This window comes from Cyrtonyx montezumae, unplaced genomic scaffold, assembly GCF_038088225.1.
Source record: "Cyrtonyx montezumae isolate F1298 unplaced genomic scaffold, pur_monq_1.0 scaffold_11, whole genome shotgun sequence".
Taxonomy (NCBI): Eukaryota; Metazoa; Chordata; class Aves; order Galliformes; family Odontophoridae; genus Cyrtonyx; species Cyrtonyx montezumae.
In genome coordinates this window covers 4,966,478-4,993,608 of record NW_027071837.1, presented here as the reverse complement: position 1 = coordinate 4,993,608, position 27,131 = coordinate 4,966,478, and the positions used below count along the sequence as shown (strand labels likewise).

Sequence of the window (27,131 nt, the reverse complement as noted above, 5' to 3'; positions counted from 1 at the left end):
GAAAGCTTTTCAGTGCATCCGAGTGTCAGCGTTACGGTGTAGGTCTGTGCTTTTTTTCCCCTAGCAATGTTTCTAATATCACAGCCAACAAGAAAAACTGCAGCAGAGAGAGATGAAATGGAGAAATGGGAAAACTCAGAGCAAAGCACCTCGGCCATTGAACCACCAGAGCTGCAGGGAGAGGTGACAGTGCCAAAGGGCGATGGCACCGCTCTGGGGGATTCGATCCGCTCCTATCACTCGATAGTTTAATTCGCTTCCACCGATGCAGCATCTTTTATCAAAGATTACATAATGCTGAATAATCACGAAGCGCATCATGCAGAGCCAGACAGGCAGCTCTAATCTGATTTAGAGCCTATATTAAAAAAGTGGCAGGTGCAGGGCTGAGCTCTGCATTGGGGTCGGCCCAGGGAAAGCGCACCGGGTCCCTCCCAGGTGCACAGCTCACGGTGCAGCATAGTGCTGGGGGTGCAGAGAGGCTCTGGGGGGTGGGGGGGGAAACAGCACAGCTGGGAGCAGTGCAGTGCTCTGGCAAAAAGCCACCGTGGCCTGGAGCTTCTTCCATTTGGGAAGATGAGGGCAGTTCTAGCACACAGAGCTGGCCCCGGAGTGGGGCTGAGCAGTGCCACCAGGCTGTTTGGTCACCCATTACCCCCATGTCCCTCGTGCCCCCCCCCCAGCATTGTGGCACGGTGGCACACCTGTGGGAAGCGTGTGCTCTGGCTGGATATTTCCCCTGCAATCAATTGCAGCGTATAAACCCATCAGCCAGGATAACCTTGTGATCAAATGGCCAACAGAGAAAAGTGCTTAATATTATCCACTCCAGATAATGAGCTGCATTTCCAGCGCAGGCCCCAAACACACATCACCGCGCACTAAATGCCATGCAATTGCCTGAACAACAAGTTAAGCAAAGATTAAAAGCAAGGAGAGGAGAGGGAGGGGAGCAAAGCGAGCACAATGACATTGCAATCGGTGCCATCAGTGCACAGTGGAGTGCTGCTGTGCAGAACAGCCATGAGCTGGACCTGAAAGGCCGGGGAACAGGACCCCCCAGAGAAGGGCAGTGATGTGCAGAATGTGCTCAGAGCGGTGCTTCATGCACTGCTCTGTGGCTGCTGCTCAAAGTGTAGCACGCTGCACAGCAGCTCCAGCAGCAGCAGCAGCCATTCTGCCTCTCAAAATTGTTGCAAATACGGTGAAATCCCTTATTCTGCATTTTTTCTCAACTCCCCTTTGTCCCAGCACAGTCCATAGTCTGCTGCTGACCCTGTGGGATGGGAAATAGACTGTGCTGCTCCTTTCCTTCAGCCAGAATTAGATACCTGGCACTGGTGGAGTGCTGACAGCTCCCAAATGTTCTCTTGCTTTTACCTGGAGGCGGTCCCAGTGACGGGCAGGAGGCAGTGCTGCTGGGACAGTGCCACTACAGCACCCAGAGCCAAGGGGAGGCTTCAGGGACACAGTGTCCCCAGCTTTGGCACAGCAGTGCCGCCAGCACTGTCCCCATCCTTCCCAGCAGGACACGGCCGGGTGCTGGCGGTGGCACCTGAGCCCATCCGACCCTTGGAAAACAAGGGGAAGAAGTTGGCTGCCTGCACTGTCAGCCTCAAACATCACCTTCTGCTGATGCCAGCATACCCTCCAACGTGAGGCTGAGGATGGAAGGGAGTCCAGCTGGGCCACGAGATATATCATTTGGATCGGGCTGGGAATTTCTTACGCAGTGTTTTATTAACCATAATGGATAGCTGTGCCTGGTAAAATGAGTAATCATCTTGTTTGAGGGTCTGCTCCTATATCACAGTGTTACTGCCAGTGCGGGAAACTTTCCTCACTGTTCTGCTGGCCAGAACGTTTTCTGGAGGAAGAGATGCCCAGGACAAAAGAGCACAAATCAGATAGGAAGAGGCTTCTTTTCCTCTTTGAAAAGGAACAGGAGGTATTGCAGCAGGCAGAGTCCTGCATCCCACAGCCCCTAACAGCACTCTCAGCACCCGAACTCCACATCCAGCCCAGCCTCTGCCCAGGGACAGTGTTCTGCTGAGGTAAATGGGCCCTGGCTAATGGAAGAAAATAGGGGAAAAAGTAATTTACATCACGGCTATATTTATTCTGTACTCTGCTATTTTGTGATCATCTATAATTTTAATCTATTAACAGTAGGGGAGGCATCTGTTCTCTGGGTTTGTCTTGTTTATAGGCAATGCGGTCGCCTATAGAGGACCATTCAGGGGCATTTGTGGAAAGAGTGTTTCCCCTAAAAACGAGGGGCGAGGCACACTGGGTGATGTGGCATCACACAGAGGAGCTGCACCTAAACACTCGGGAGCAGCAGCGTGCCACACAGGTGCCACTTGCACAAGGACAGAGCACCACAACAATCGCTGCTGCCCCACAGAGAGCAGAGATGCAAGGGATGGAGCAGAAATCCTCCTTCACCCCAGTGCACCGTGAGAGAAGCACATGGAAAGGAAAAAGCAGCATATAGCCTTGCTGCCCCTGCCCTGCACCACCGAAGCCAGCAGGACGCCGCTGTCCCCCAGGGGGACAGTTCCTGCCTATGTGTGTGGAGTCGCAATGCTCTGGCTCAGATCTGGCAGCGCCTATCTGCAGAAATCACAGCCACCAGCAGTTCTGCCTGCAGGGTTGGCTGCTGCCAGCACGAATGTGTGGAGATTGTCATGGCTTAGGGCGCAAACCTGAGCTCCAGCAGCCGCCAGAGCTATTTTAGGTATTCCGCATACTTGCAGCAAATGGTCTGTGGGATACATTTAGCCCTCTTTCTGTTCGTTAATAAAGTTCAAACATACTTTGATTTTTTTTTTCCTTCCTGTTTGCACTGTATTTGAGATCGCAGAGGGGTGCTTTAATGGGGCTGTTGTGGTACAGGGACTCGCAGCAGCCACGGACATCGCTCGGCCCCACTGCGGCCCCAGCGCTCGGCGGGATGGAACCTGGCAGGGTGTCAGGCTCCGAGCCCTCCTCTTTCTGCAGGCTTTTCTGCAAGCAGGCTTTTCTCCAGATGCAGAAGCGCTTGCTGAGAGCAATTTAAAAGGGTTTGCAAACACCAGCATGGTTCTTATTGAAACAAATATCCACCAATCTGCACTGTGCTCAGAGAGCATGAGCTCCAAGAAAAAAAAATAATCCCATCTCCGCAGCTGCTCGGGACACGGTGCCATGGCACTGGGCTGCACTGCCACATCCCCCACTGTGGGGTCAGGAGGACTGTGGGTGCTCCCCACCTTCACCAGGACTGCTGCAGACAGCACAGCCCGGACCCACCGCAACATTTGGGTATTTCACATACGTCGCACAGGCGTGGTTATTTCAGGAGCCGCATGGTGATGGATAGCTCGATGCAAGGAAAGGCCATTACACACTATAAAAAGCTGCAGTCTTCCTGCTTGCTCTGTGCTCTGTGACAAACCATCTGCTTTGCCCGCACCTCCCTTTGTTTATCCTGCTCAGCTCAGCCGAAATTAAAATTGACAAAAGCAATTTCTCCTGATCAGGTCGGAGCAATAAGGAGAACTGCTGCTATGCACCGCACTGCCATAGAAACCTGCACTGCATCCTCCTCCTGAGGAGTGAGGTGCCCAACTGCAGGGCACCCTGTAGTGCCCAATGGGGTCAGAGGGATGCTTGTGCTGTGAGCAGCCCTGTTTCCACAGCCCCTATTCCTGCAGAGCCGGGGCATGGGGAGCAGCACCTTCATCCCCCCTGCTTCCAATCCCAGCACACATTAACAGCACGAGGCCTCTTTTCTCCGAGGTGCAGGAGTAGCTGCTTGAGTCTCCACTGAATTAAGCTAAGGACAGGTTTTACATTTTGAAGAGAGAGCTATGGGGTCTGTTTTTTTCTTTATATATATATATATATATACATATTAAAATAAAGACATCAGAAAAACATCAAGCTGTGAGACATGCCATTTTCCCTGTGCTGGTATAACTCAAGAATAGCTGAATAAAACTGCAGCACTTGCGCCTGCCAAATTCCCCAGTGGGCTGAGTAAAGGCTGGAGAAATTCCACCCAGAAGGTAATTGCTTTTTGTTCCTGAAGTTATTAGAGTTGCAAGAGGGCCCTGAAGCAGAAGCCCCTTGACTGGCACACGTAGGTACTGCTGCTTGCTCCCTTGGATGAGCTCAAGCCCACTGCCACAGGCTGCAGAGCTGGTGTTTGTGGGCAATGTGGCAAAGTGAGGGGGCATGCAGTGCTCTCTGATGGCAGCCGTGTAAGGTAAGGAAACCACAGAATGCTCCAGGAGGGCACAGGAGCCCATCTACACAGACTGCATCTCCTCCAGACATCCCCATTTCCAACACAGACTCCGAGAACAATGCAAAGCTTCTGAAGCAGAGGTCTGACATAACCAAAAGCGAATCTTAAAGGTTGGAAAAAACCTCTAAGATCATCTAGTCCAACCCCAACCAACCCCCACTGTGCCCATAGCCACATCCCTCAGTGCCATATCTCCACAGTTCTGGAACATCTCCAGGGATTGTGACCCCAGCTCTGGATGCACTCAATGTCTTTCTTGTAGTGAGTGTCCCACCACTGAGCACAGCACTGAGCTGAGTACAGAGGGACGATCACCTCCTGCTCCTTCTGACTACACTATTGCTGACACAAGCCAGGATGCCATTGGTCTTCTTGGCTACCTGGGCACACAGCTGGCTCACGTTCAGCCGGTTGTCAGCTAACACCTCCAGTTCCTTCCCCTGCTGTCCGAGCCATGGGCTGCCAGCTTCTCCAGGAGTATACTGTGGGAAATAGTGAAAGTTCTTGCTAAAGTTTAGGTAGGCAACATCCCCAGCCAGACTTCAGTCTATCAGACCTCCTGGGACCCCCGCCGCCCTGCAGGTAGAGAGGAGCACTGCAGCCGTGGGAAGGGGACATCAGTCACTAATGAGCAGTGATCAATCACCGCGCCCAGCTCGATCGCGTTACACATCACAGAGCAGATAACGCAGATAAGCCCCTTCACGGCGAGTAGGAGCCAGCGTGATGACACGGAGACATTGATCGAGCTCCTCTGGATTTGCACAGGATATGTTGCATCAAAATCTGGATCTGCTCCTGGGTTTGCCCAGGATCAGTGAGATTAGATCTGGATCAATTCCGGGCTTAGCAGGGCTGAGCAAGATTACAGCACAGCTCAGCCTGCTCATCGATCACACAACTTGTCGCTCCCACGCCCCAGAGGGAAATCCCCAGTGATGGGGGGGTGATCTCAGCCCCACTCCTCACACTGCTGTCATTGGACACGTCACTCACATGGTGCGATGCTGCCATCTGAATGCGGCAGCACAGCCTTCCCCATGTGTAAATGAAAACACGTGTACGCCCAGATGTATATTCTGCATGGTATTTGAGCAGTTGGAGGGGAAGACTCAGCTGGCTCCCCGTCTGCAGCCAATGCGGTGACACAAACCATGGCCACGTGGAGAAGGACTGTCCCAGCCGCTGGGTGGGAGAGCTGGAGGGATCTCAGTGCCACTGCCAGCCTCCAGGTGGGACCAGCAGCACAAGAGCTGTTCGTAAAGTGGGGGAAAAGAGCATGCAGGAACCTGTACAGGACTGGGAGTGATGCTTAATGCCCCTCACTCAATGTCTGCTGGCACTGGCCACCAGAACGTGACATTTTTGTGTCTGTACAGGGACGTGACTTCATCTAGACCTCACTGAATTTCCCTGAGACTTTGGAGGGTTTGATGATAATACCTGGTTGCTTTGGTGTGAGCTGTGTTATCATTATTGCTGCCTGGAGGCATGCAGGGAACACGAGGCATCACGAACCCTCCAGCACTGCACAGGGCAGAGCTTTGTGCTCTCTGAATCCCGCTCCTCCTCAAGGAGCCGAGCAGGAACCTCTGCAATATTGCAGCTGTATCAGCACAGGTAGAGACAACCAAATTAATGAAATATCACTGCTCATAGGTGGAGCAGGGCAGGATATTGCCCTGACAATATCCTAGGCAGCTGTGTATCCCAGCCCTCCATCTCTATCTTCTTGCTTCCAGCAAATACATCACTGAGGCACAGTGCAAGAAACCACTGGACACTGCTGGGGGGACACCCCCAGAGCCCCTCACCACAGCTTCTGAGCAAGGCCAGGGGCTGGGTGCCTCCTGCCCAGCACCCCAGCAGGCCCCGAGGAGCTCAGCACAGGTTTCTGCAAACAGCCTCAGAGCACGATTCCCTCCCCCTCAACTCGTCCCCATAAATATGTTTCTGTTAATGCAATTTGCTCTCACATTGAGCGGCGTCAAACGCAGCAGCTGCCAAGCAAATATGAAAGATATAAAACAAGTGGCTCAAGCCCCTTGGTGGCTGTTGGGAGAGGAGGCTCCATGCCTGCGAGCACCTGCACATTGCAGAGGGCAAGCAATTCCCCCAGCCCACAGGACACAGATGAGGCACGCTCACGACTGGGAGCAAATAACACAGGGACAAAGGGCTAAATCACATTTGTACAACCTCCTCCTCCATATTTCTCTGCATTATTTAAGGGAAACTCTGTTCTTTTCCAGACTTCATTTTTTTCCTTTTTCTACAAGGTTCTTGCTGGTGGAGAAGCTAAGCCAAACCCTGCCAACCCAATACTGAGCAGCACGAAGCCATGCTCCAGGTCTGATCCCAATTGGCAGTCACCCCAAACCCTGCAGTGGCATAAACCAGACCAGGAGCAGTGCAGACCTGGGCTTAACAGAGCTGACAGCTGTAACAGACTGAGAGCTCAGAGCCAAGCACTCGTGGCTTTGAAATGCAGATCCAGATCCAAACTGGGAGACTTTGGGAAACAGCAGAGCTTGGTGCTGGCCAGAGATCAGACGTGCTTGTGATCATATTTAATAGCATCACCACTTGGGGCTTTCTAAGCACTCCCAAGCAGCCCGTGAATGTCCTACACCACCACACTTCAGGAGCAGCAGTCCTTTCCTCAGCAAAGTGACTCCTTGCCCGCATAGGCAGGGGGTTGGGGTGGCCATGGGGCAGCCCCACACATGGCCAAGCACAGGCTGGGAGCATCAGAGAGGGGATGCTGCTCTCTACAACAGGGCAGGAGATGGGAGCAGACACCAGAGCGCTGTTGTGCATCTCTATTGGAAAATCTGCCCCTGCAGAGCTCAATTGATTTTTTAACTTAATCTATTTACAGCAGTTTGAGTTGAGCTAGCTTTAGGTGCTGTTTAAGCTGCTTTCCCAGTGCTTCGCGTTCAGCATTTGCATGGTGGGATTAAGGCAGATGGGGAACAGAAAAAGTGAGAGGAGCGCCTCTGGGTGCAGCTGGCTCATGGCTACATGTCCAGCATAGGGCTGAGCCCTGGCAGGACCGTTCCTCCCCATCCTGATGCCTAAAGTGTCACTGCACAGCCATGGGGGAGCAGCAAGGAGCCCCACAGCATTGGGGTGCAGCACAAGGGGATCCTGCAGGACCCCAACAGCCTCCCCCAGAGGTCCTTCATGCTCTGGAAAAAGCTTAGTGGGGAGCATTTCTCCTCTCTGTCATTAACCTGACATAATGTCTCTCCTGCTGGCAGCTTTCAAGCTCAGCAGGTTTGTTATAAAATTCATTACCAGATATTGCAATCACAGTCACCTTTATTGGGCTCTGCATTTACAATAATTAGGCCAATAAACACTGATTTATAAAAATGACAAACAGGAACTCCCAGTAAGCAAGAAAAATGTGCTTCCTCTAGGGAGGACAAAAGCACACATGTGCAGAACCTGATCCCTGCAGCTGACTTCTCCTGGGAATCCCCACACACTGCCAAGGGGCACAAACCCCAAACCCCAGCACTCAGCTTCACGCAGTGCTACCAGCCCACCTCATCCACAGACATCAGAGCCTCCTCCATTTCCTACCTTTCCTCTGCACTCCCCTCTGTCACCTCTCATGAACCCAAACCTCCCCACCCACAGTATCAACCCCACTGAGGCAAGAAGTGCCCCCACAGCCCCAGTCCCATTCCATATACTCCCCAGCAGGAGCAATTGAGCTGTGTCGGCTCCAGTGACCTCCAGCTCTGCTGATGGGGCAGCTGGTGCTGGGAGCAGCCAGAGCTGCATGGGCATGCTATAGGAAAGGAGTAAGCTGTTTTTTCCCTCCAGCTCAGGCTGCCCAGGGCTCCATCCCATGATGAGCATTTCCAGGGCTGGGGCACCCACACTCACTGGGCAGCCTGTGCTAGTGCCCCACTGCCCTCTCAGTAAAGAATTTCTTCCAGACTAAGAGATGCCCACATTACCATGAGCAGCCAGCAGTTTCTGAAGAAGTGATGAACATGTAGTAGAACAGAGACATGAAATTACTGTTGAATCATAGAATGGCTTGGGTTGGAAAGGACCTTAAAGATCACTGATCTCCAAGCTCCCTGCCATGGGCAGGGTTGCCAAACACTAGATCGGGCTTCCCAGAGCCCCATCCACACGGTTATTTATTGAGATGAAACCAGCATTTGGACAAAGTTCTTCCATTCTGTTAATAACTTCTGTTGATGAGGCAGTGCAGTGCTGAGACATGGGGTTTCCATGGGGTGAGTGAGGAGAAGCACGTGCTGATGGCAATCACTGAGCAGCTCCTCTGGAATGACCACTGTGAGCTCATCTGTTCCATCCCTCGGTGAGGGCTGTCAGCCCCCAGCATCTGCTGCAGCCCAGGGCTGCAAGAGCAACATGCTTGAAGCCCAAGTCCCTGGGTGGTTTTGTCATGATGATTAAGTTCCTTAACTTGAATCAAGTGTGTCTCCAGAGTTTTCTACCATGCTGTGAACTTAAGATAAACAATGAATGATGAATAGGCCAATTACTGAAACCTCTCTTCAACAGGGCCCTGCATGGCAGGTTGATAAGAGGAGATATGCGGCATCTCATCTGACTAAAGTTGCAGAGAATGGGGTCATCTGAAGCAGAAAGGGCTCGGAGCAATCAGCCCCGTAGCTAACGAGCTGTGTTAGCAGCAGAGGACAGCCAACACTACCCAGTGCAAGAGGCACAGACCCATGGGGACACCTCTGGCAGCCCCTGGGTGGTGGTGGCTGTGGAGCACGGGGGTTCTCGAGGCTGCTGTCCCATGGTGAGAGCCACGAGCATCCCTGTCCCATGGGGAATGCTGTGATTTACGTACTGGCTGTGGAATTGCCCAATTAATTCACTATCCACATTAATATTATGGCTCATTTTTAACTTTACTGTCTCCATCGTTCCAGTTTAGTGCTGCTCCGAGATGCTGCCACTGACCTTAATAGGTTTTTCATTAGAACAAAGAGCACCCCATTAATCACGGTTCGTTTTTGGATGGAGGCTGCTGGCCGAGCTGCTCTGCTCTGGGGAGCTGCTCTGAGCGGTTCGGGGCCGCTTTTATTCCTGCTTCTCACACTGCTGTGCTGGCTGGGAGGAACTTCTTGGTCTGGCATTTCCAGACACAGGGATTTCACGCAGCACTCAAAGCTGCACAGTGGTGTGAGAGATCGTTTGCTGGGCAAACCGAAGCAAGGAGTGCAGGAAGGAGAGGAGGCAATGAGCCTCTCATTGTCCTGTACAGAAATCAAATGCCTTTTAATCATTCCAAACGTTCTTCTGGGCATTAATTAGCCACACATTAATATCAGCATTGCTTCTCTTCCTCAGTTCACATCAGATTAAATTCTCCCCCGTCATACAGACTGGTGCTCATTAGCTTTGGAGAAAATTAGTGGTTGTTCCCTCATCGTTGGCGCCGATGGGAGATTTACATCGGGGCTGCTCTCTTATAGAAAACCTAATTGTCATCTTACGGTGATTAAATCTTTTTTTCCCAAAAAGTTCTTTGGCAGTCACCAAACCCAGAACGTGGGACATCATTCACGAGCCAGCTCCACGGCTCCCTGTGGAGAGCGGAGGTGCATGGGAGCCTCATCCCACCACCTGCACCTCATGTGTGATATTTATTGAGTTTTATTAACTTCCAGCCCTGGGAGGTTCTCACCTCTTCAAGCTAATTCAGCCGCCTGACTCCTGCCGGAGTTGCGGTGATTGTCATTAAAAAACTTGACATTTACCTTACAACAGTAATAAAATAATAATGCCTAATTTGGTTTATGAGTGGTATTTTCAGTGTTTCCTGTGCCTGGAGTGGGGGATATTGTGAAGATGGCTGCGATGTGGATCAATTATGTCTGGTTGACGGCGCTGCTGTAATTCTTTCCTGTAATCATCACCGCCTTTCAGTAGAGCAGCTCCAAAGTTTCTCTCTGAAGCAGTAATTCTGACAGGGAAGGGAAAAAAAAATAAAATGCTTTCAGTACAAAACATTTTCTTCAGTTTTCAGAACAAAAGCTTCAGAGGCGAAACTTCCCAGTGTAAGGCAGCGTGTGGAAGAGGAGCTGCGGTGGCGGCACATATTTGCTGCACTCAAGTTTCCAAAATATTTCAGATGTTTTCAAAGGCCGGCTGCAATTGCTGCCCATTAAAAAATGATTTTTCTTCCCCAAACAGCCTGCTGTCTCCCACTTGTCAGTATCGGCCTCTCGTATTAGACACCTGCATGCAGGGCTGGCAGTAGCTGCAGGGCCACCACACCAGTCCCAGTATCGCCAGCTCTGCCATTTCTTCCTCTGCTTCTTACCAGAAAAAAAGCAGACGTGGGTTTTTTGACGTGGGTTTTCTTCCTTTTGGTGCAGTTTTAATTAGTGCATCCTGCACTTGGGGTTTTTATTAGTGCACACAGCTTGGGAAAAGCAAGCATGCCAGCTCCTCCGCACCAGGGAGCCTCTGTCCTGCTCAGAGCAGAGACTTCACATCGTGGTCCTGAACGCCCTCCTCCAAATGGGTTCATTTCCATTCTGAGATGGGATGATTTCCACAAGTGGAAATTGTTTTTACGTACAAAAAAAAAAACCATTTTCTCAGGAAATTCCAGGCTGGGCTGACTGCGGGGAGATGCAGGAGCTGCACAAAGCGAGCGCGGGGTGCCAGGGCTCTCCGTGGGGAGAGCTCAGATTCCTGTGGTGCTGGCAGGATGTGCACACATCTGCATGCAAACACACGTTTGTGCACACACACATGCAAATGCACACACATGGACGTGTGCCCATGGGCACACCTGCACCGCTGCTGTGCCCACACACCATATGTGTGTCCCCACAGCCCCAGGAGCTCGGGGAGCCCTGGCACAACCTGGACACATCCTGGGTTGGTGCAGAGCGGAAAGCAGAGGGCAGGGATAGTGCTTGAAGGATAAGCCCCACAGCCTCAGCTGGGACCCCATATGCGACTCAGTGGGCACTACGCAGTGGAGCTGAGAGTGGGCTCATCTCCAAACACATAGGAATCACCTACAGCATGCGAGCTGCCCACGGCCCCTCTCGCCCACCCGTGTTCCTGTCCCAGCCCCGGGGCAGGCGGGCTGCGGGGGAACGTTGGCTGCAGCCGTCATCGGAGCCGCAGGAAGCCAGCTTTCCTGCATGTGCAGCCCAGAGGCTGTGTGACTCCACCTCGAGTGTGCTCGTCCTCGCGCGCAGGGAGCAGCCAGTGCCGGGATCATGGGAGGGACGTCGCGGCACGGCCCCGAGGAGTGCCACTTTCTGGACGTGAGTTCACATAGCGCTCTGCGGTGCGTGTGTCCTCGTCCCCCTGGGAGTGATGACAGAGCTCTGGATATTGTCTTTTTGCGCTTATCTAGGCAGAAGCATCCAAGACCCGAAAGAAGACCTGCACCAGGTACAAGGTCTGCGGGCTGCTCTTCGGCGTGCTGCTCGTTGCTCTCATCCTCGTACTTTTTGGTGTCAAACACCTGTGGAGCTCAGCACCCAGACAAGTAAGTGCAGCCCTCGGGGCAGCGTTTCGGAGCACTGCGCTCCCCCACCTCCTTGCTTAAACTGAACTGTGCCTGAAATCCAGGCAAGTTTGCAAAATGTATTTGCTTACGCCACAGGGATTTGCAGGGAGTTTTACAAACCCTTGTATTATTCATAACTAGCTTTTACTTTATACGGGCTGGCTTTTTTCTCTGTCACCACATTCCTCTCCTAACTGACAATTAAAGGGCACGGAGCTGCACCTCCAAGAGTTAAAGTTACTCTCTTTCACGGGCAGCAAATTTTATGACAAGTAAGAAAATATTTTCCATTTCATTTCAATTATCTTGCCAGAAACCGGTGGAAAAGTCATTATGCCACCGCATAAAGAGGAGAGAAAGCCAGGACGCAGTGGTGATTGATTGTCATGGATTGTATTTCTTACTTTAATGTGTCTGCAATGTGAGGGGATGGTGAGACGGATTAGCTTTTGGAGAGGGAGCTCCTGCTAACTGGATTGAGCTCCTCCGTTCCGCGCTCCCTCTACGCTCAGTGCTCAGCTGGGAGGCCCTGGGTGCACCGTACTGGGGTTTGATTCCCTACTCCTGAGCCCCAGAATTCCCATGCACATCCCCTTTCCTACAGTGAGCTCCCCTCGCTCCTCACCAACCCGCGGACCCTCAGGCGCCAGAAGCTTTGTCTTCTTATCAGCACATAGAAATAAATACTGCAAATAGAAGCAATAAAAGCCATATGTGCAACCAGGGCTCTTGCCAAGACGTTTATAAAGTCTCCACTGTTCCTCGAGAAGCACAGTGTGAGCCAGCACGGTGGTGCTGACCCTGGGATGGGCTCTGTCCCAGTTCAGACATCAAGGGAATGCCAAGAGGTCATGCGTAGGAAAATCCCAGCACTGGCCAAAGGCAGTGTGGCTAAAACCTATGGAGATGGGGCTGTTGGTAGCAAATGACCAAGGGGAGAGACCACCCAGAGCTCACACGAGGGCATTCACTCTTTTTAAGTCATTTCAAGTCATTTATATCAATGCAAATGGCTTGAAAATAACCAAGAAAAGTGACACTGGTGCTATGCCTGTGCTATCTTGGCAAGGAAGGAGACACTGGTAGAAGTCCCACTCCCAGCACCAGAATGCCAGCTCTCGCAGCCCCACCAGCAGTGTGGGAGGAGCTGGAGGATGTCAGCACTGAAAACCCTTCAGCACCAGCTCTGGTGCCCACAGCATGGCAGCATCACCCCAGCACCACCGGCATAGGCATTAGCCTGAGCAAGGGGCTCACCACAAATACACACGGGGATGTATTCCAAGGGCTGGCGAGCAAGAATCATTTTTAGCTCTATAAAACTTTTCTCTGAGCAGCACGGGGCAAGCCAAGTCCAAATGGGTTATTTGGCCACAGTGCTGGCATGGGTAAGTCTTTGTAAATGGAGAGGAACTTGAGAGTAAGGTACCACTGAGGATCGTACCCTCCTATAGCTGATTTATGGCCCCATGCACATGCTGTCAGTCAGAGCAGGCAGCCTTCCAGCCACCTTAGGCTCTGCACTACTTTTTCCATATCATAAAGTCTATTGACATATATATATATCTTTATAAAAGCCTCCTGCTGACTAACAGGAGATGCTGGTGACTGCCAAGAAGCACATCATTCTTCACATTTTCACCAGGAGCAAAGGTACCTGGTAGTTATTGCGCTGCTCAGCTAGCCCCTGCACCACAGCATCCCCCTGAAACTGCAGAATGGGGGATGCTAACCTGGAAAACCCTGAGAAGGGTTTTGCACAAGCCCTTTGCTTCCGCACGTCGCTATTTGATTGGGGAAAAGAGACTCAGCTCAGCTCTTGCTGTGCCAGCAGGATCACTTCTGTGCTTCAAACAGCATCTGCCACTACTCATCCTTTAAGGGCCTGGAGTCCGCAGAGCCGGGAGGGCTGCCAGGCTCGCTGCACAGGGAGGAGAGGGCTGCTCCCCCGGCTCCCTGCAGGGATGAGCACACTGGGGAGCAGGCTGTGACACCCTGCAGCTCCTCAGCAGCTCTTCAGCAGCCCTCAAGGAGGGCTTTGATCTGCAGGCGATCCCCAACCTCCTCGTGGCAGGAGGAAGCACTTCTCAGGGAAAGCAGAAGGCACAGAGACGGAGCCAGCGAGCTGAGGACAAGGGATGGCAAAGTCCCTTGGTCAGGGCTCCAGTTCAGCCTGGAACATAAATATATTAGGAAAAAGCTCTTCTCAGAGTGGTGAGGTGGTGGAGTCACCAACCCTGGAGGTGTTCGAAAAAAGGGCAGATGTGGCACTGAGGTTTAGTGGGCATGGTGGTGACAGATTGATGGTTGGATTGGATGACCTTAGTGGTCTTTTCCAATCTTAATGATTCTATGACCCTACCATAAATGGGTGTGGGATGAGCATCTTCTAGTCCCATGTTAACCTGGTCCTATCCAGGTTTCCCATTATCCCATAGCCAAGCACCTCCTGGCTCCATCCCGCCCCTCCTCCCTGGGAGCTTCCTCTTCAAGAAAGACTAGAAAGGCAGCAGGAGCTCAGCCAGTGTGGTTTTGTCCCTTTTAGGTCTATGACATGGAGCACACCTTCTTCAGCCATGGTGAGAAGAAGAAAATTGTGATGGAGATCGACCCACTGACCAGGACAGAGACCTTCAGGAGTGGGAATGGCAGTGAGGAGATCCTGGAGATCCATGACTTCAAGAATGTGAGTGAGCAGGGTTTGTGGTGGAAGCTCTGCCCAGACCCCATCCCCTTGCTGGGAGATGTGGGGATGCTCTGTGGGGATGCCCTGGCATCCCAATGGGATGGGACCCAGTGGGTGCTATGCTGGTGCTTAAAATGCAACACGTGCTTCCCAGTTCAGCTGTGATAGGAACAACAGGATCCCTCAGGATGCTGCGGTGTTGCTGGAGCAAGATCCAGGATGGTTTTGTTCTGCATCGCAGAGAGCAATCCCCATGTGCAGACCACCTGGGCATACTCTCAAAGGAGAGGAGATGTGTGCCTATGTAAGCTTTAATAGTGGCAAGGTTCAGTTCCAACGAAATACATTTTAAAAGCGAGACCTAGTTATTGGATTTACCCTTGCAAAGGAATGCAATCATCATAAATCTACCCAAACCCAGTACATTTGTCTGTCTGGAGAGCATTAAAACCTTGTGACAATGTTGTAGGCTCTCTCTGAAACCTAATTAAAATTTGTAGGGAAATACCTTGTGCAGTGACATATGGCAAAATTTTCAGCTAATAGCCTAGCAGGAACTGAGGGCTGAATGTTCATATAACCATAACGGTCAAATACTCTTCTGCATATTTTTATTTATGGTAACCAGAGCTCGTGATAGTTATAAGGAGAAGGGGAGCAAAGTGGAATTTTATGACTACCAGCCTTAAAATATTTGTAAAAAGCCCAATTCTCCCAAACCATAAAATGCAACATCCCTTAGGAGAACCTGTTAGTACATCTTAGCACTGCTGCCGAGCAGAGTTTGCACAAAAACATCAACAGGAAAAATATGACTAAGCTCTGATCCAGCTGTACTCCCCGTAGGATGCTGTTATTTATTCTTCTGCTATGCCGTGACTGCTTTCTTGCTCTTTGTTTTGATGCTGTAGGGAATAACCGGCATCTTCTTTGTGGGACTTCAAAAGTGCTTCATCAAAACTCAGACCAAAGTCATACCTGAGACTACAGAGGCCAAGATCCCCGAGCTCGAGGTACGTGGGCAAAGCAGCACCCGAATCTGCGGGGCACCCAGCACTCCCACTGCAGCCCCACTGTGCCAGGCTGCGATAGAGAAATAACGAGTTGTGATCACTTCATGAAATTATCTTATTGCGGAGGATTGCTTCTGAAAACAACAAGTCAAAAACGACAGGATTAGGCAGCCGACAGACAAAAACCTCTCAGCACAATACCGAAGATCAAGAACAATAATCCTGTTGTAGTCAAAAGGTCGCAAGGCAGCTCAGGATTAGCAAACACCAAAAAGTCAATCAAATTGCTTTCTCCGAGAACTGAGCCTCCCGTTCTCGAGCAGAATGAGGCAGAAGTAATGAATTTAAAAGAGCAGATGCATTTACAAAATGCGATTTGGGAAAGCACTCTGCCACTTGCATGCAGCCTGGCCAGGCACTGCCACCAAGGCCTCCTGCAGAAAGAAATGGTGTGCCACGGTGGTCCTGGCCTCCACAGGCCTCCCTCTTGTCAATGTGCCTTTAAATATGGCCCACCACATCCTTCAGGAACAAGGTGCACGCATGGAAATAGTGCTAACTCTGTTCTAGCAGGGGATGTGCTGGCTCTGTGCTGCTGGTGGGGTGAGGGCAGCAGCCGTGCCCCATCCCCAAGCCTGTCCACTTGCAGGATGAGCGTCAATTCAATCCCCCCTCCCTGGAAGCCATCACAAATTAAGTGCCAGCAGAACATGTATTTGGAATAAAGCGCGGCCAGAAACATTTCCCTGAATCATGACCCAAATTCTGAGACACAGATTCTTTGATTATGCCATAAGAAGCTAATAGATCTTTTCTGCTACCACTATAAAATGGATATGACTTTTCAGTCTTTAGCAGAACATTGCCCCAGGTAGAGAGCTGAAATGTAAAACCCAGGGAGATGGTAGATTTAAGATGTACCATTTCTTCTGGGGAGCCTGGCTGCCTCTGGAGAAATTGGGAAACACACAGTCAGTACCTTCAGCAGCAACCTCTGCTCTCCTCCCTCCCCTGGCAGTCTGTAATTTGGAGGGGGAAGCACAAAAGGAGGCAAAAAACACATGAACTGGGGAAAATCCCTCCTGGAGCCCCGGCACTGCCAGCTCCTTCAGGCCGCCTTCCCAACGGGGCAGCTTTTAGCAAAATGCTGAAAACAACTCAGAATCGGTCAGGTGTTGCTGGCTCTTGAGTAAGACTTCCTGAAGCCATATGGAAAAATTCTATAAAAGAAACATGCAGCTCCAGACACCTTCTGGAGAGAAAAAGCCATTTGCCAGCTTGCTCTATGGGCCACCACCAGCACCATCCACCGCGCCGCCTTGGCAGACAGCTCAGCACAGACCCATCCAATAATCTTTATATATCTCCTCCCTAAGTGCCTGCCAAAACACACCATGGAATAATGCAATGGCAGAGACATGTGGTATAAATTACAGAACATGGCCGTGCAAAGAATTTCTGTGAGGAATAAATTAAAAGTGTTCGATCACAAAATCAGGAGCAGAAGGAGAGAGAAATTAAGTAGTAAGAGCAAAGCAGAGAGGAGACGTTTTAATCTTTGGTTTTAAACGAGCTGGGGAGCTCCAGAAGGCTGTTCCAGATGGTGGGGACTGCAAAGGAGAAGGCTTCTGCAGCATGGTAGTGGGAGGGAGGGAGGGGAGTGGTGCTGTTCAGGCGTACACCTGCTGAGACCCCAATCCAGGGTCTGAGAAAGACAAATCAAACTGATTGGAGTGGGGATGTGCATTGGGGTAAGGTGCTGAGCTGGGGAGAGGCTGGGTACCTCACCACGTTGCTCCCAAATCTGACTCTTCTTCAGGGTGAAGAAATCACCACCACCTACTTTGAGCAGTCCATGGTCTGGGTGCCTGGGGAAAAACCCATTCAGAACAAGGAGTTCCTGAAGAGCTCCAAAATTTTTAACATCTGTAGAAACGTGACCATCTACTGGATCCACCCAACACCGATAGCAGGTACAAGGAGCCATCTCCTCCCCCTGATACCTGCAGGATGATGGCCGGGAGAAGCCCTGCTGCCTCCCCTGTCCTCTCTGCCACTATCCTGTTCCCACTGCCTCGCAGCAAGTCTCAAACGTGAGCTCAGTGCTTGCCACAACCAAGAGGGAATATGGCCAATGTAATAGCATGGGCTGACAGCTCTCTCTGAGAAGCATTAGCCTCCACCAGCTCCCCACCGCTCTGCTTTTTGTGAAGTGGCCTCCCCCCTCGTAACAAGGCAGAAAACCCCTTTGTACCTGCAAGGAAGCCAGCACTGCTGGAAACTGGGACGCCTAAATTCTCATCACCACATGAACATCAGAGCAGGAGCAGCCATCCGCCTCTCAATCACACAATGGGGCTGCCACCTCCAGCTGCTCGCCACGCGTTCCTCTCAGAGGTTGTGGCCTCTGAGATCTGCTGGTATAATTACCCACTCTCTATAACCCATTTCTATCAGAATGAGATTGTTTAAAATCTCAACCAAGACATCTCCCTCCTCAGGAGGCACAATGTCTTGTCTCACACAGTACCAAAGCGGCTCATGGCCACCATTACCTCCATGTGGTGTGAGGCTGCTGTCCCCATCTGCTGTCCCCTTCCTGTGTCCCCCACCTCAGTCCCCACTTGTGATAAAATTTCAGCAAAGAAAATCAGTATCACCATGGGTGTGGCATAAAGCACCAGCAGATGCTGCAGCAGGGCCATAAGTGCCCTTGACAACACTCAGGTTGGATGCTAGGAGAAAATTCTTCTCAAAAAGAGCAGTGATGCACCGGCACAGCTGCCCAGGGAGCAGTGGGGTCTTCATCCCTGGGGGTGTTCCAGAACCATGGGGATGTGGCAGCGAGGGATGTGGTGATGGGCATGGTGGGGGTGGGCTGGTGGTTGGACTGGATGATCTTAGAGGTCTTTCCCAACTGTAATGATTCTATCATTTTAAACAACCAGAGATGCTGTAGCAGGGCAGAAAGTGCCCCAGATGGCATTGCCTCACTGGGGCCAAGCTGGGGCTCTATAAATTTGGGTTTTTCCCGCAGCTCCAGAGCTGGCCGGCCTGCAAGGAACAGATGAGGACACCGGGCTGCTCACGGATGACCAGAGCTGGCTGGATGGGGGCAACGAGCATGAGATGGAGAAGGCCGCACTGCCAGGACCCAAGCGCCGGGCACGGCAGCTGACTGAAGAGGACCTGCCTGTCAACGACTACGTGAGTGTGGGATAGCGCGCGCTGGGGTGCCCAGCAGCACCCAGGCCACGCTGACAACAGGTACTCTCCCACAGACGGAGAACGGGCTGGAGTTCCACCCGCTGTGGGACGAGCGGGGCTACTGCTGCGCTCAGTGCCGCCGCGCCAACCGCTACTGCCGGCGGGTCTGCGAGCCACTGCTGGGCTACTACCCCTACCCCTACTGCTACCAGGGCGGCAGGGTGATCTGCCGTGTCATCATGCCCTGCAACTGGTGGATTGCACGCATGCTGGGCCGGGTGTAAGCCCCACGCTCGCCCACTGAGCCCCCAGGGAGAGGCCAGACGGGCTGCGGGACCCTGAGTGTGGCTCTGAGGGCTGGGCCAGGCTGGCGTCATCGCCCCACTGAGCGGTGAGAGGCAAGCAATAAATGTCCTATATGAGCGATTGCAAAGAAAATGGAAAGTCGTTTCATCTCAGCCTGTGATGCTTAATGGGTCTGAGGAGTGATCTAATTGCTCGGCTGACTCCTCATGAGCAGCCATAACTCAGGTGCAGGGAGTCACTGTGGTGGGAACATGCTGGGGTCCCCAGTGTGCTCCTGGCAGAGCCAGCACTTGTTAGCATGCATCACCACTCAGCTCCGGTGCCATTGGAGATGTCCAGGAGTCTCTGGCAACAGCTCCAGGTGCCACTAGGACCTTGCAGGGAGCCCTGTCACCCTGCACACAGAGCCCAGGCAGGAGCCAGCAGGGAAATGGGCAGACAAAGCTGGAGGAAATTGAGGTGCAAATGGCTCCGAGTGCTGTCAGCTGTCCTCCAGCCAAGAAACAAAGCCTGCAATGCAGGAGACAAATAATAGTCTTCAAACTGCTGCCACGTTGAGGAGGACACTCAGCCTGACAACAGCCAAAACCTCAGATTTTCTCTCTTTCGATTTTACCCACAAAAGCAGCTGTTCCAGCAAAGCAGGATGCACATCAGCGAGCGGCAGGTGCCGAGCACTCACTCATCTCAGACACTGCTGCAGCCCCTCGGGCTCCATGTCCCCACACAGTGTGTCCCCAGCGCCGTGTCCTGCAGGCATCCTGTCCCAGTCCCCGTGTTCAGCTCCCGGCAGGGCCTGGCCAGCAGCCTGCCGCTCAGCCAGCCCCAGGCAAACACTCAGCTCAGGAGCAAACGTTTCCTTCCCCTCCCGAATCAGCAAAGTGGCGATTAGGCTTAGACAAATAACAGCAAAATGTCCTCAGATCCTTTGGCGGCTCATCTCCCCAGAGCCCCTCTCCATTTCAGCCAGAACACACCTGAGGATTTAAATGACCCTCCAAGCACAGGGCTGACCCCATGCATCCTCCGCAGCATTCCAGGGGCTCACGGCCCTCTGTTTGAGCCACATCCTGAGCTTCACCTCCCCTGGGAGCCGACCGCTGCCAAGCAGCTGTGACGCCCCACAGGCATCAGTGCCCAAAGCCCTCCCCACGTCACCCAGGGAACACGCGCTGCTCGTCAGAAGCTGCCCCAGCGCGGGGCAGGGCACCGAGCTCCCTGCGGGATTGCTGATTGTGTAAGTGCGTGGCACAGAGACGTGCCGAGCTGCTCAGCCGTGCGTGCTGAGGGTGCAGCGGGGCTCCCTGCACAGCCATCCCAGGGGACAGCAGGCAGCCCTGGGGACAGCCAGGCCCCCACAAGCTGGGATGTCTCTATCAGAGGCATTTCCACAGCCACCTGCGCTAGCAGAGCTGTGTTTTGCATGCACACCCACGCCTGCATGCACGCCCAGGCAGGTAAAGAGCCAGCAGGGTAAAGGCAGCTCTGCCTAGCCTGGCACCAAAGCCAGCCAAAAGGGGGATCATTCCACGTTTGCCTGCCATTGCACAGCTTTACCAAGAAGAAAGGTGTATCCAAACACAGCCCTGCTTCTCACGTGTTGTTGCTCAGTCTCCATCCATCAGTTGCACTCTCTTTGCAGCTGCTCCCATGCTCTGACGCACTCTGCCTCGCCTTCCAAACCCGAGAGGCTTTCAGCAGCCAGCCAGGGGCTGACACCAGCTTGATTTATTCATTGAGGTCAAACGAGACTCAAGCACGGCAGGCTGCTTCCCTCCAAGCTTCCTCCATCAGCAGTGAAGCTGCCCTACACCTGCCCTGACCCACAGAGTGCTGGGGCAGCTTGCCCACGCAGGAGCATGATGACAAAGGGCTGACGTTCACACACAGCTTCACTCCACCACCCCACAGCCCTCACAGGTTTGGTGATTGTGACCTGAAAACATTCCCGCTTCCAAGGGGAGCTTTCCTGTACCACCTCACACCACCACACTCAGGGCAGCAGTGCCCAGCACTGAGAGAGCACAAGGAACACTGGGCACACATAAAACTTCCATCCACATCTCCTGGCTCCAGTGGTGCTGCAGCACACCGTGCTCTGAGCACAGGATGGACACACTTTGCATGAGGGCTTCCCCCAGCCTCTGCATTCCTCTAGCAGCTCCTGGGCTGGGATGCTCCAGGCCTTTTGTTTCAGCAGAGTTGCACAACGGATTTTATGAAGAAAATTCAATTACCAAAGTTATTTGTAAGCACGAGGGCACCAGTGAGTATTTGAGAAACATGAGCTGCAGAGGCCCAGCGGTCACCAGCTGGCCTGGGCTCAGCACATTACCTTGCAGCTGGGTTGCTGCTGTTGTTCACAGGGCCTCAAGAAGAATTTCCAGGGGATTAATAGAAAAGCCAGCACAGTTTCATAGAGTAAAATATCTTAATATTTATTGTGTCTCGGGACAAAAGAGTTCTACTCAATACACAAAATGAGTTAAAGCAGCATGTAATACTGACGATCAAGTCACAGCTGACTCGGTGCAAGGACACCTACACCAAGGTAAAGGCACCAGGACCTACATCACCAAACCCTGCTACAGCTTACAAAGAATCGCTACAGCCTGTACTTAAAAAAGTACAACTATAAAAAAGTATATAAAATCCAGCATGAGGACACAAGAGATTGGCAATGAGCCGAGACCTTGCTGAGCAAAGAGCTTCAGCAAACAGGCACTGCTTCAACGGGACAACAGCCCCATCTGAAGAGGAAATGTGGCCAGTGATGGAGCCTGAACAGAGAGGGGATGCAAGAGGGCTGAGAACAGAGGTTGGAGATGAGAGAAAGCGCTGCTTTCCCGAGGGAGGCACTTAGTGAGAACAGCTCCTGCCCAGGAGCAGGGCAGCCAGCAAGGGCTGCAATGAATGGTGGCAGCAGCTGCTGCGGCACAGCTGAGAGCAGAGCCCGGCACCCGCACCAGCGCAGCTACTGCAACCACCTCAGCTACACTAATTATCCCACTCAGTGGTACAGTAGAGTAGTGTTAGGACAAGTCCCCGAGCGCAGCAGAACAGCTGTTGCACTCGTTTCGATGAGCTATCTGAGGAGAGGATCAGTCAATTCAAAGCAAGACTTCACGAAGCAGCGTCCGGAGGAAAACTGGAGGTGGTGTGATCTTCCCCCACACAGCGAGCAGGAGGAATGCCTGCAATTCAGGAGACAGCACTCACAAACACAGCACTTACACACAACGGAGGAGGATGCAGCAGACAGGGTTTAGCAGGTACCCTAAGGTTAATGGGACAATATCAGGCAGCACTAGCAGGACCATGGGGAACTGCCTGCTCTATTCTTCATGAAATAATTTCCTCTCCCTTCCACACCCTCCATCAACACAAGAGTACATACATCGTCCACATAGTGGTTGCACACAGCCCTGGAAGCCCAGCCTAGCACAGCCATGGCTTATGTCAGCAGACAGACGTACCTCAGTCAAAGCCACAGTGCACTGGGGGGGGCTACACCATCTCGTACTGATTGTTTGTGATGTACCGGGATAGACAGCAGGCGAGGATGATGCCAACCAACTGAAGAAAAGAAGAAAGACACACTAGACATGGCCCAAAACAGGACACAGTGTTTTAGTGGGAAAGTCTGACCATAGTGTCAGGCTCTCACATCTCAGTTTTATAACACGCAAAGACAGTGGGGTTTACAAACCATGAAACAGGCTGCTGCACCCCACTTCAGACTAAGAGGGAGGGACTGAAGGAGGGGGCCCTGGTAGGTATCCACCAAGCAAGTTCCACGCAAGTGATGCTCCACATTCCATCCTCCTGCATCTTGCTTTATAAAGCATCTATTGTTATACAGTAACTTCAGATTTCAGGAGCATCACAGCCAATTGCACAGCCACCACAGAACAACCACCTCTCCTGGCTTCAAGGGCAGTGAGGAATCAAGGCTGCTGCTTCACATCAGCAACACATGCAGAACATGCTGCTGTTATCACAACATGGCCTTCCAGTCTCACACAGACACTTTGAGCTGGATTCTGCAGGAGTTTGACCTACACAAGCCAAGTTAGAGGCACATTTACATGATTGGTCCCTGCTGGCTGCACAACACAGCAAAGATCTGCTGAATGAGTGATAAAAACCAGGAAATGGCTCCAATTCCCCAGCCCAGCGTTAGCCAAGCTAATTGCACGGCCGGAGCAGGGGGAAGCAGGCAGCTCACTGTGTGTGTGTGTGTGTCAATCACGTCTCAGCCACCCCATGCAGAGCACAGCTCTGCTCACATCAGTGTGGGAGGAGACAGGAGATCAGCTCCAGCTCCTGGCCTCTCTCAGCCGCGGCTGAAGGCTCCTCCTAGCACAGACAGCAGCCATAGCCCTGCTGGCTCCAGCCTCACCCTCTCGTTACAGGACAGGCAGGGTGATACACTCGCTCTCGGTGAGGTTGCACACCTTCCTCTCCCCACACTGGTGATGTTATCTGCTGGTCCTGTGGCTCCAAAGTCTCACTGTGGTTTCTGGACCACGTAAAGAACAAGCTCACTTCCCTCCCAACTGAAAGCCTGCCAAGCTTGCTCAGCACCCAGAGCTGAGCAACTTTTCCAAACCCAGACAAATAAAGGCTGGTTATGCATCCTGCAGCCCCTGCTGCAATGTATCAGATCTGGATTTCCCAAGCACTCAGGCCCATTGTGCACAGCTCCTTGGGAAACCCAGTCCACGGCATTCACCGTGCACAAAGCTCAATTTAGCTAGGAACTCGGGGGCAGAGGCCTCTCATTTCCTGCTGGGATAAAGCCTGTCAGATTACAGGACATTAAGCACATTGTTGCACGAAGCCCATGCAGGAAGTGTCCTACAGGATAAAGTAAACTGGAGACTGAGGAGCCAGAGGGGGAGGAAGCAATTGCAGGTTGTGGTGGTGTGCAGGGCGTGAGGTCCTCTCAACAGAGTCACCAGCACAGGGGATGCTACACGGCTGCTCCAAGGACCCAGCCACACCAGAGTGAGCCCAAAACACCTCCCTGACAAAAGGAAAGATGAAGTAGGAAAAGGAAGGGCGCTGGTTGGACCCTTGCCAACAGCAAATGCAGGGAGTTTTTCCAGAGCAATACAGGCTCTGTTCAGCTGCTTTGTTTTTTCTCAAAGTCAGTTGTAGAAAGGAGCTCTTCCCATATAACCTGAGCTCAGAAAGACAGAGCTGGTGCTGCTGCAGCCATGGGTTTAAGAGACTAGAGGTTGCACAGCAGTAAGGTTAAACACAGATTAGCTGCAGAGGAGCTGTTCCTCCCTGGCTGAAAAAGGCTGCGCCTTTTGTACACAAGCTCTGCACAGAAACTGAATGCCTCTGGAGAGACCGTGGCTTCACTCTGCACTGCTCCTGTTCCCAGTAGCAAGTGAAATTTACCTGGAAGCACGCAATGCCAAAGGAGATGCCAGCCACAACACTCATTTTTGACTCCATCGTTGATGTTACCAGGAAAAAACAACCCTGCAGGAAAGAAGAGTGAGCACGTGGATCTGGGACTTTCTGTTCCACCATCACAAACCCGCCTCTCCCTAGAACTCTGATGCAGGAGAGAAGACTGTCCTGGCTCCCTGCAGGACTGTCACACTCCTGCTTGGCCTTGGACAAGCCACATGCAACCTGTGCTGCACCAATCAGCAACCAGCCCAGCATTATCAAAAGCAGCACTGCCCTTGGCTTTCTCTTAATGTGAGCACTGAATTAAACAAAGTGACTCACCTGATGACCATCCTCTGTGTAACCCCCGCACACATCACCAGTGATCCCTGCACCATGAAGTCAACTGTGCTCACCACACAAGCAGGACTTTGCACAGCAGCTGACACACGTCAGCGCTACGAAATGAACTTGACCAGGAAATTACCTCCTTATTCTCCTGTTCTCAGAAATGTACAGGCCCAGGTGCAGACACTAGGGTCAAGCTGGTCCCTGACTTTCAGGGAATGAGTAGAAGGGACTGCAAGTGGGTGGAGAGGCTCATTCCTGCCCACCCTTCCCCTACACCCACCCCAGAGGGACCCCTGAGCCACAAGGTACATGCATTTAGCAAGAAGTTCTCCTTTCAAGTGAAAACCAAACCCTTCCCTATCCAACCAGCTCTTCCTTCCCCACCTCTAGAACTTCCAGGGAATTTTTATGAGCTTAACTTACATCCACAAACACTTTCAGCTTGGCTTTTCTTGGGTCTCTCAGATCCTCCACCGAGCAGTCACCCTGGCTCTTGCAGCAGCTCTGAGGGATTCCCTTCTGGGTGAAGTATTCAGTCTTCTCCCAGTCTGAGTAGTTCTGCACCCCACAGCAGTGCAGCTAGAGGGAGAAGCAAGGATGGTCATGTCAGGATCCCAGTGCCCCAGCCCTACAGGTATTCTGACAGCAGCTCCTGGGCCCTCACCAGTCCGAATCCCAGCATCCATCAAGGAAGCTCCCTGACTCCTACCCAGCACCTCTTCCCTGAAATGGCTCTCCTCCCCAGTCTAGCAGCCTTGTGATCCTCACCAGGATGCCCTAAATGCAGCAACAGAGGCTGCCTGTGCTCCACGCATAACTCCAGAGACCCTCCTCATAAGCCCTAACATGGACCAGATGCTTTCCATGTGTGGCTGCTTGTCCTTCCTTGCAGGCAGCAGCAGGAGGGCTCCAAGTGCTCCTCCTACCATCCCTGTTGTGCAAGAGGACATCGAATGCTGTGATGGAGGGGAACACCCAGCCAGGAACACCCAGGGGCTGGGCAGACACATGCACCTGGAAGCCCCTACCCTCCACGATCCACAGTGCAGAGAGGGGCACTCACAGTTCTCTGGATGGTGTCAACCGCCTCACTGTGATGATCCGCCGTCCCGTTGTAGTTCTTCAAGGCCAGATTGAGGTTGCTCTCAAAGTTCGTTTTTATCTGCAAGAGAGACATCTTGGCAGCTGTGTGAGGAGGACATTGTGGTGCTGTCCCCATGCACGCTTTGGGACCTCAGCCCCACATTAGTCACCTCTCAGTGATGGCAGGAATGACTCTGGTCACGGCCTGCAGGCATTCCCCGCTGACCAGGCAGTTACACACACTATTACAAGGGAGGTGGTGTCTCTGCAGTGCCTGGAGCGCGCGTGCAATAACACAGCCCTACACCGTGCCAGCTCCCCCAATTAGCAGGTTGCTCCACAGCAGAGAAACCCTCACAGGAGCCTTACTTACAGAAAACAGAAAGGAAAGAACACCTATATGTGAGTTTCAGAAAATATATCAAAGGCAGACAGGGAAGCCCTGGATAATAACAACTGGTCGGAGGGGCAGCTCCCTGCACACACTCTCAGCAAGCTGAATCCTTATGGGTCCTCCCCAGAAGCAGGGTGCTCCTCTGGCCCCCTCCAGCCTCCATAACACTGCCCCACCAGCACCTCTGCCCCCCAGGGTAGGTGAGACCAGCCACCCACAGGGATCCCTCCCACAAAGGGGTCACAGGAGCCAAGCTCCCCTAGCAAGGGGCACACTCACCTCGTGCCTGAAAACAAACCCGACGACAGCAGCCACCAGCACGATGAGGAAGATGAGGGACAGCAGCATGGCGTACTGCAGGCGAGAGGGAAGGGTGGGATGGGTCGGCTGCCCCAACGGGAACCGCTCCCCTCCTGCCCCTCCAGCACAGCACCTACCAGCTTCAGCATCCACGTGCTGCCGCGGCAGGTGGCGAAGCAGCCGAAGGTGCCCAGCAGCACCACGACGACTCCGGCTCCCACCAGGACGAAGGGCACGTTGGTGGCTTTCTCGTCCAGCAGCGAGAAGTAGACGGCCAGACTCACCCTGCCCCACACGCCCACGGCCAGCAGCACGATGCCCGACACCTGCGGAGAGGGGGACGGCCGCCGTGTCGCGATAGGGCACCGCGACAGCGATACGACAGCGGGGCTCGGGCAAGGCAAGGAGTGGCGGGCTCGGCCTGGCGCTCACCCAGAAAACGAAGGTGTAGGTGAGGAGCACGCTCTTCAGGCAGGTGATCACCGGCTTCGTCTGCAACCGCCGCGACGGTGACGCCATAGCCGGGCCGATCTGAGCTGCGTCGA

The 27,131-nt window shown here is 52.7% G+C and overlaps 2 protein-coding genes across 2 annotated transcripts; one reads left to right on the top strand and one right to left on the bottom strand.

Moving 5' to 3' along the window:
- Positions 1-11,513: 11,513 nt before the first annotated feature.
- On the top strand, positions 11,514-19,162 carry TNMD (tenomodulin). Its single transcript, XM_065729771.1, has 7 exons — positions 11,514-11,589; positions 11,682-11,816; positions 14,383-14,523; positions 15,435-15,536; positions 17,356-17,509; positions 18,574-18,743; positions 18,818-19,162. Exons 1-7 carry the CDS (start codon positions 11,542-11,544, stop codon positions 19,025-19,027), a joined length of 960 nt encoding a protein of 319 aa, XP_065585843.1. The 5' UTR covers positions 11,514-11,541; the 3' UTR covers positions 19,028-19,162.
- Positions 19,163-21,461: 2,299 nt separating this feature from the next.
- TSPAN6 (tetraspanin 6) lies at positions 21,462-27,131 on the bottom strand. Its single transcript, XM_065729483.1, has 8 exons — positions 27,019-27,131; positions 26,724-26,912; positions 26,566-26,640; positions 25,873-25,971; positions 25,233-25,388; positions 24,462-24,545; positions 22,526-22,625; positions 21,462-22,243 (listed from the first exon to the last, which is right to left on the bottom strand). Exons 1-7 carry the CDS (start codon positions 27,103-27,105, stop codon positions 22,557-22,559), a joined length of 759 nt encoding a protein of 252 aa, XP_065585555.1. The 5' UTR covers positions 27,106-27,131; the 3' UTR covers positions 21,462-22,243; positions 22,526-22,556.

Excerpts from the sequence above, each read along its gene's own strand:
- TSPAN6 (XM_065729483.1), bottom strand. The coding sequence starts at position 27,105 with ATGGCGTCACCGTCGCGGCGGTTGCAGACGAAGCCGGTGATCACCTGC. Across the intron at positions 25,972-26,565 it reads GGTTTGTTTTCAGGCACGAG|ATAAAAACGAACTTTGAGAG; the intron begins GTGAGTGTGCCC and ends TCTCTCTTGCAG. Across the intron at positions 24,546-25,232 it reads AGCTGAAAGTGTTTGTGGAT|GGTTGTTTTTTCCTGGTAAC; the intron begins GTAAGTTAAGCT and ends TCTTTCCTGCAG.
- TNMD (XM_065729771.1), top strand. The coding sequence starts at position 11,542 with ATGGGAGGGACGTCGCGGCACGGCCCCGAGGAGTGCCACTTTCTGGAC. Across the intron at positions 15,537-17,355 it reads CCAAGATCCCCGAGCTCGAG|GGTGAAGAAATCACCACCAC; the intron begins GTACGTGGGCAA and ends ACTCTTCTTCAG. Across the intron at positions 18,744-18,817 it reads ACCTGCCTGTCAACGACTAC|ACGGAGAACGGGCTGGAGTT; the intron begins GTGAGTGTGGGA and ends ACTCTCCCACAG.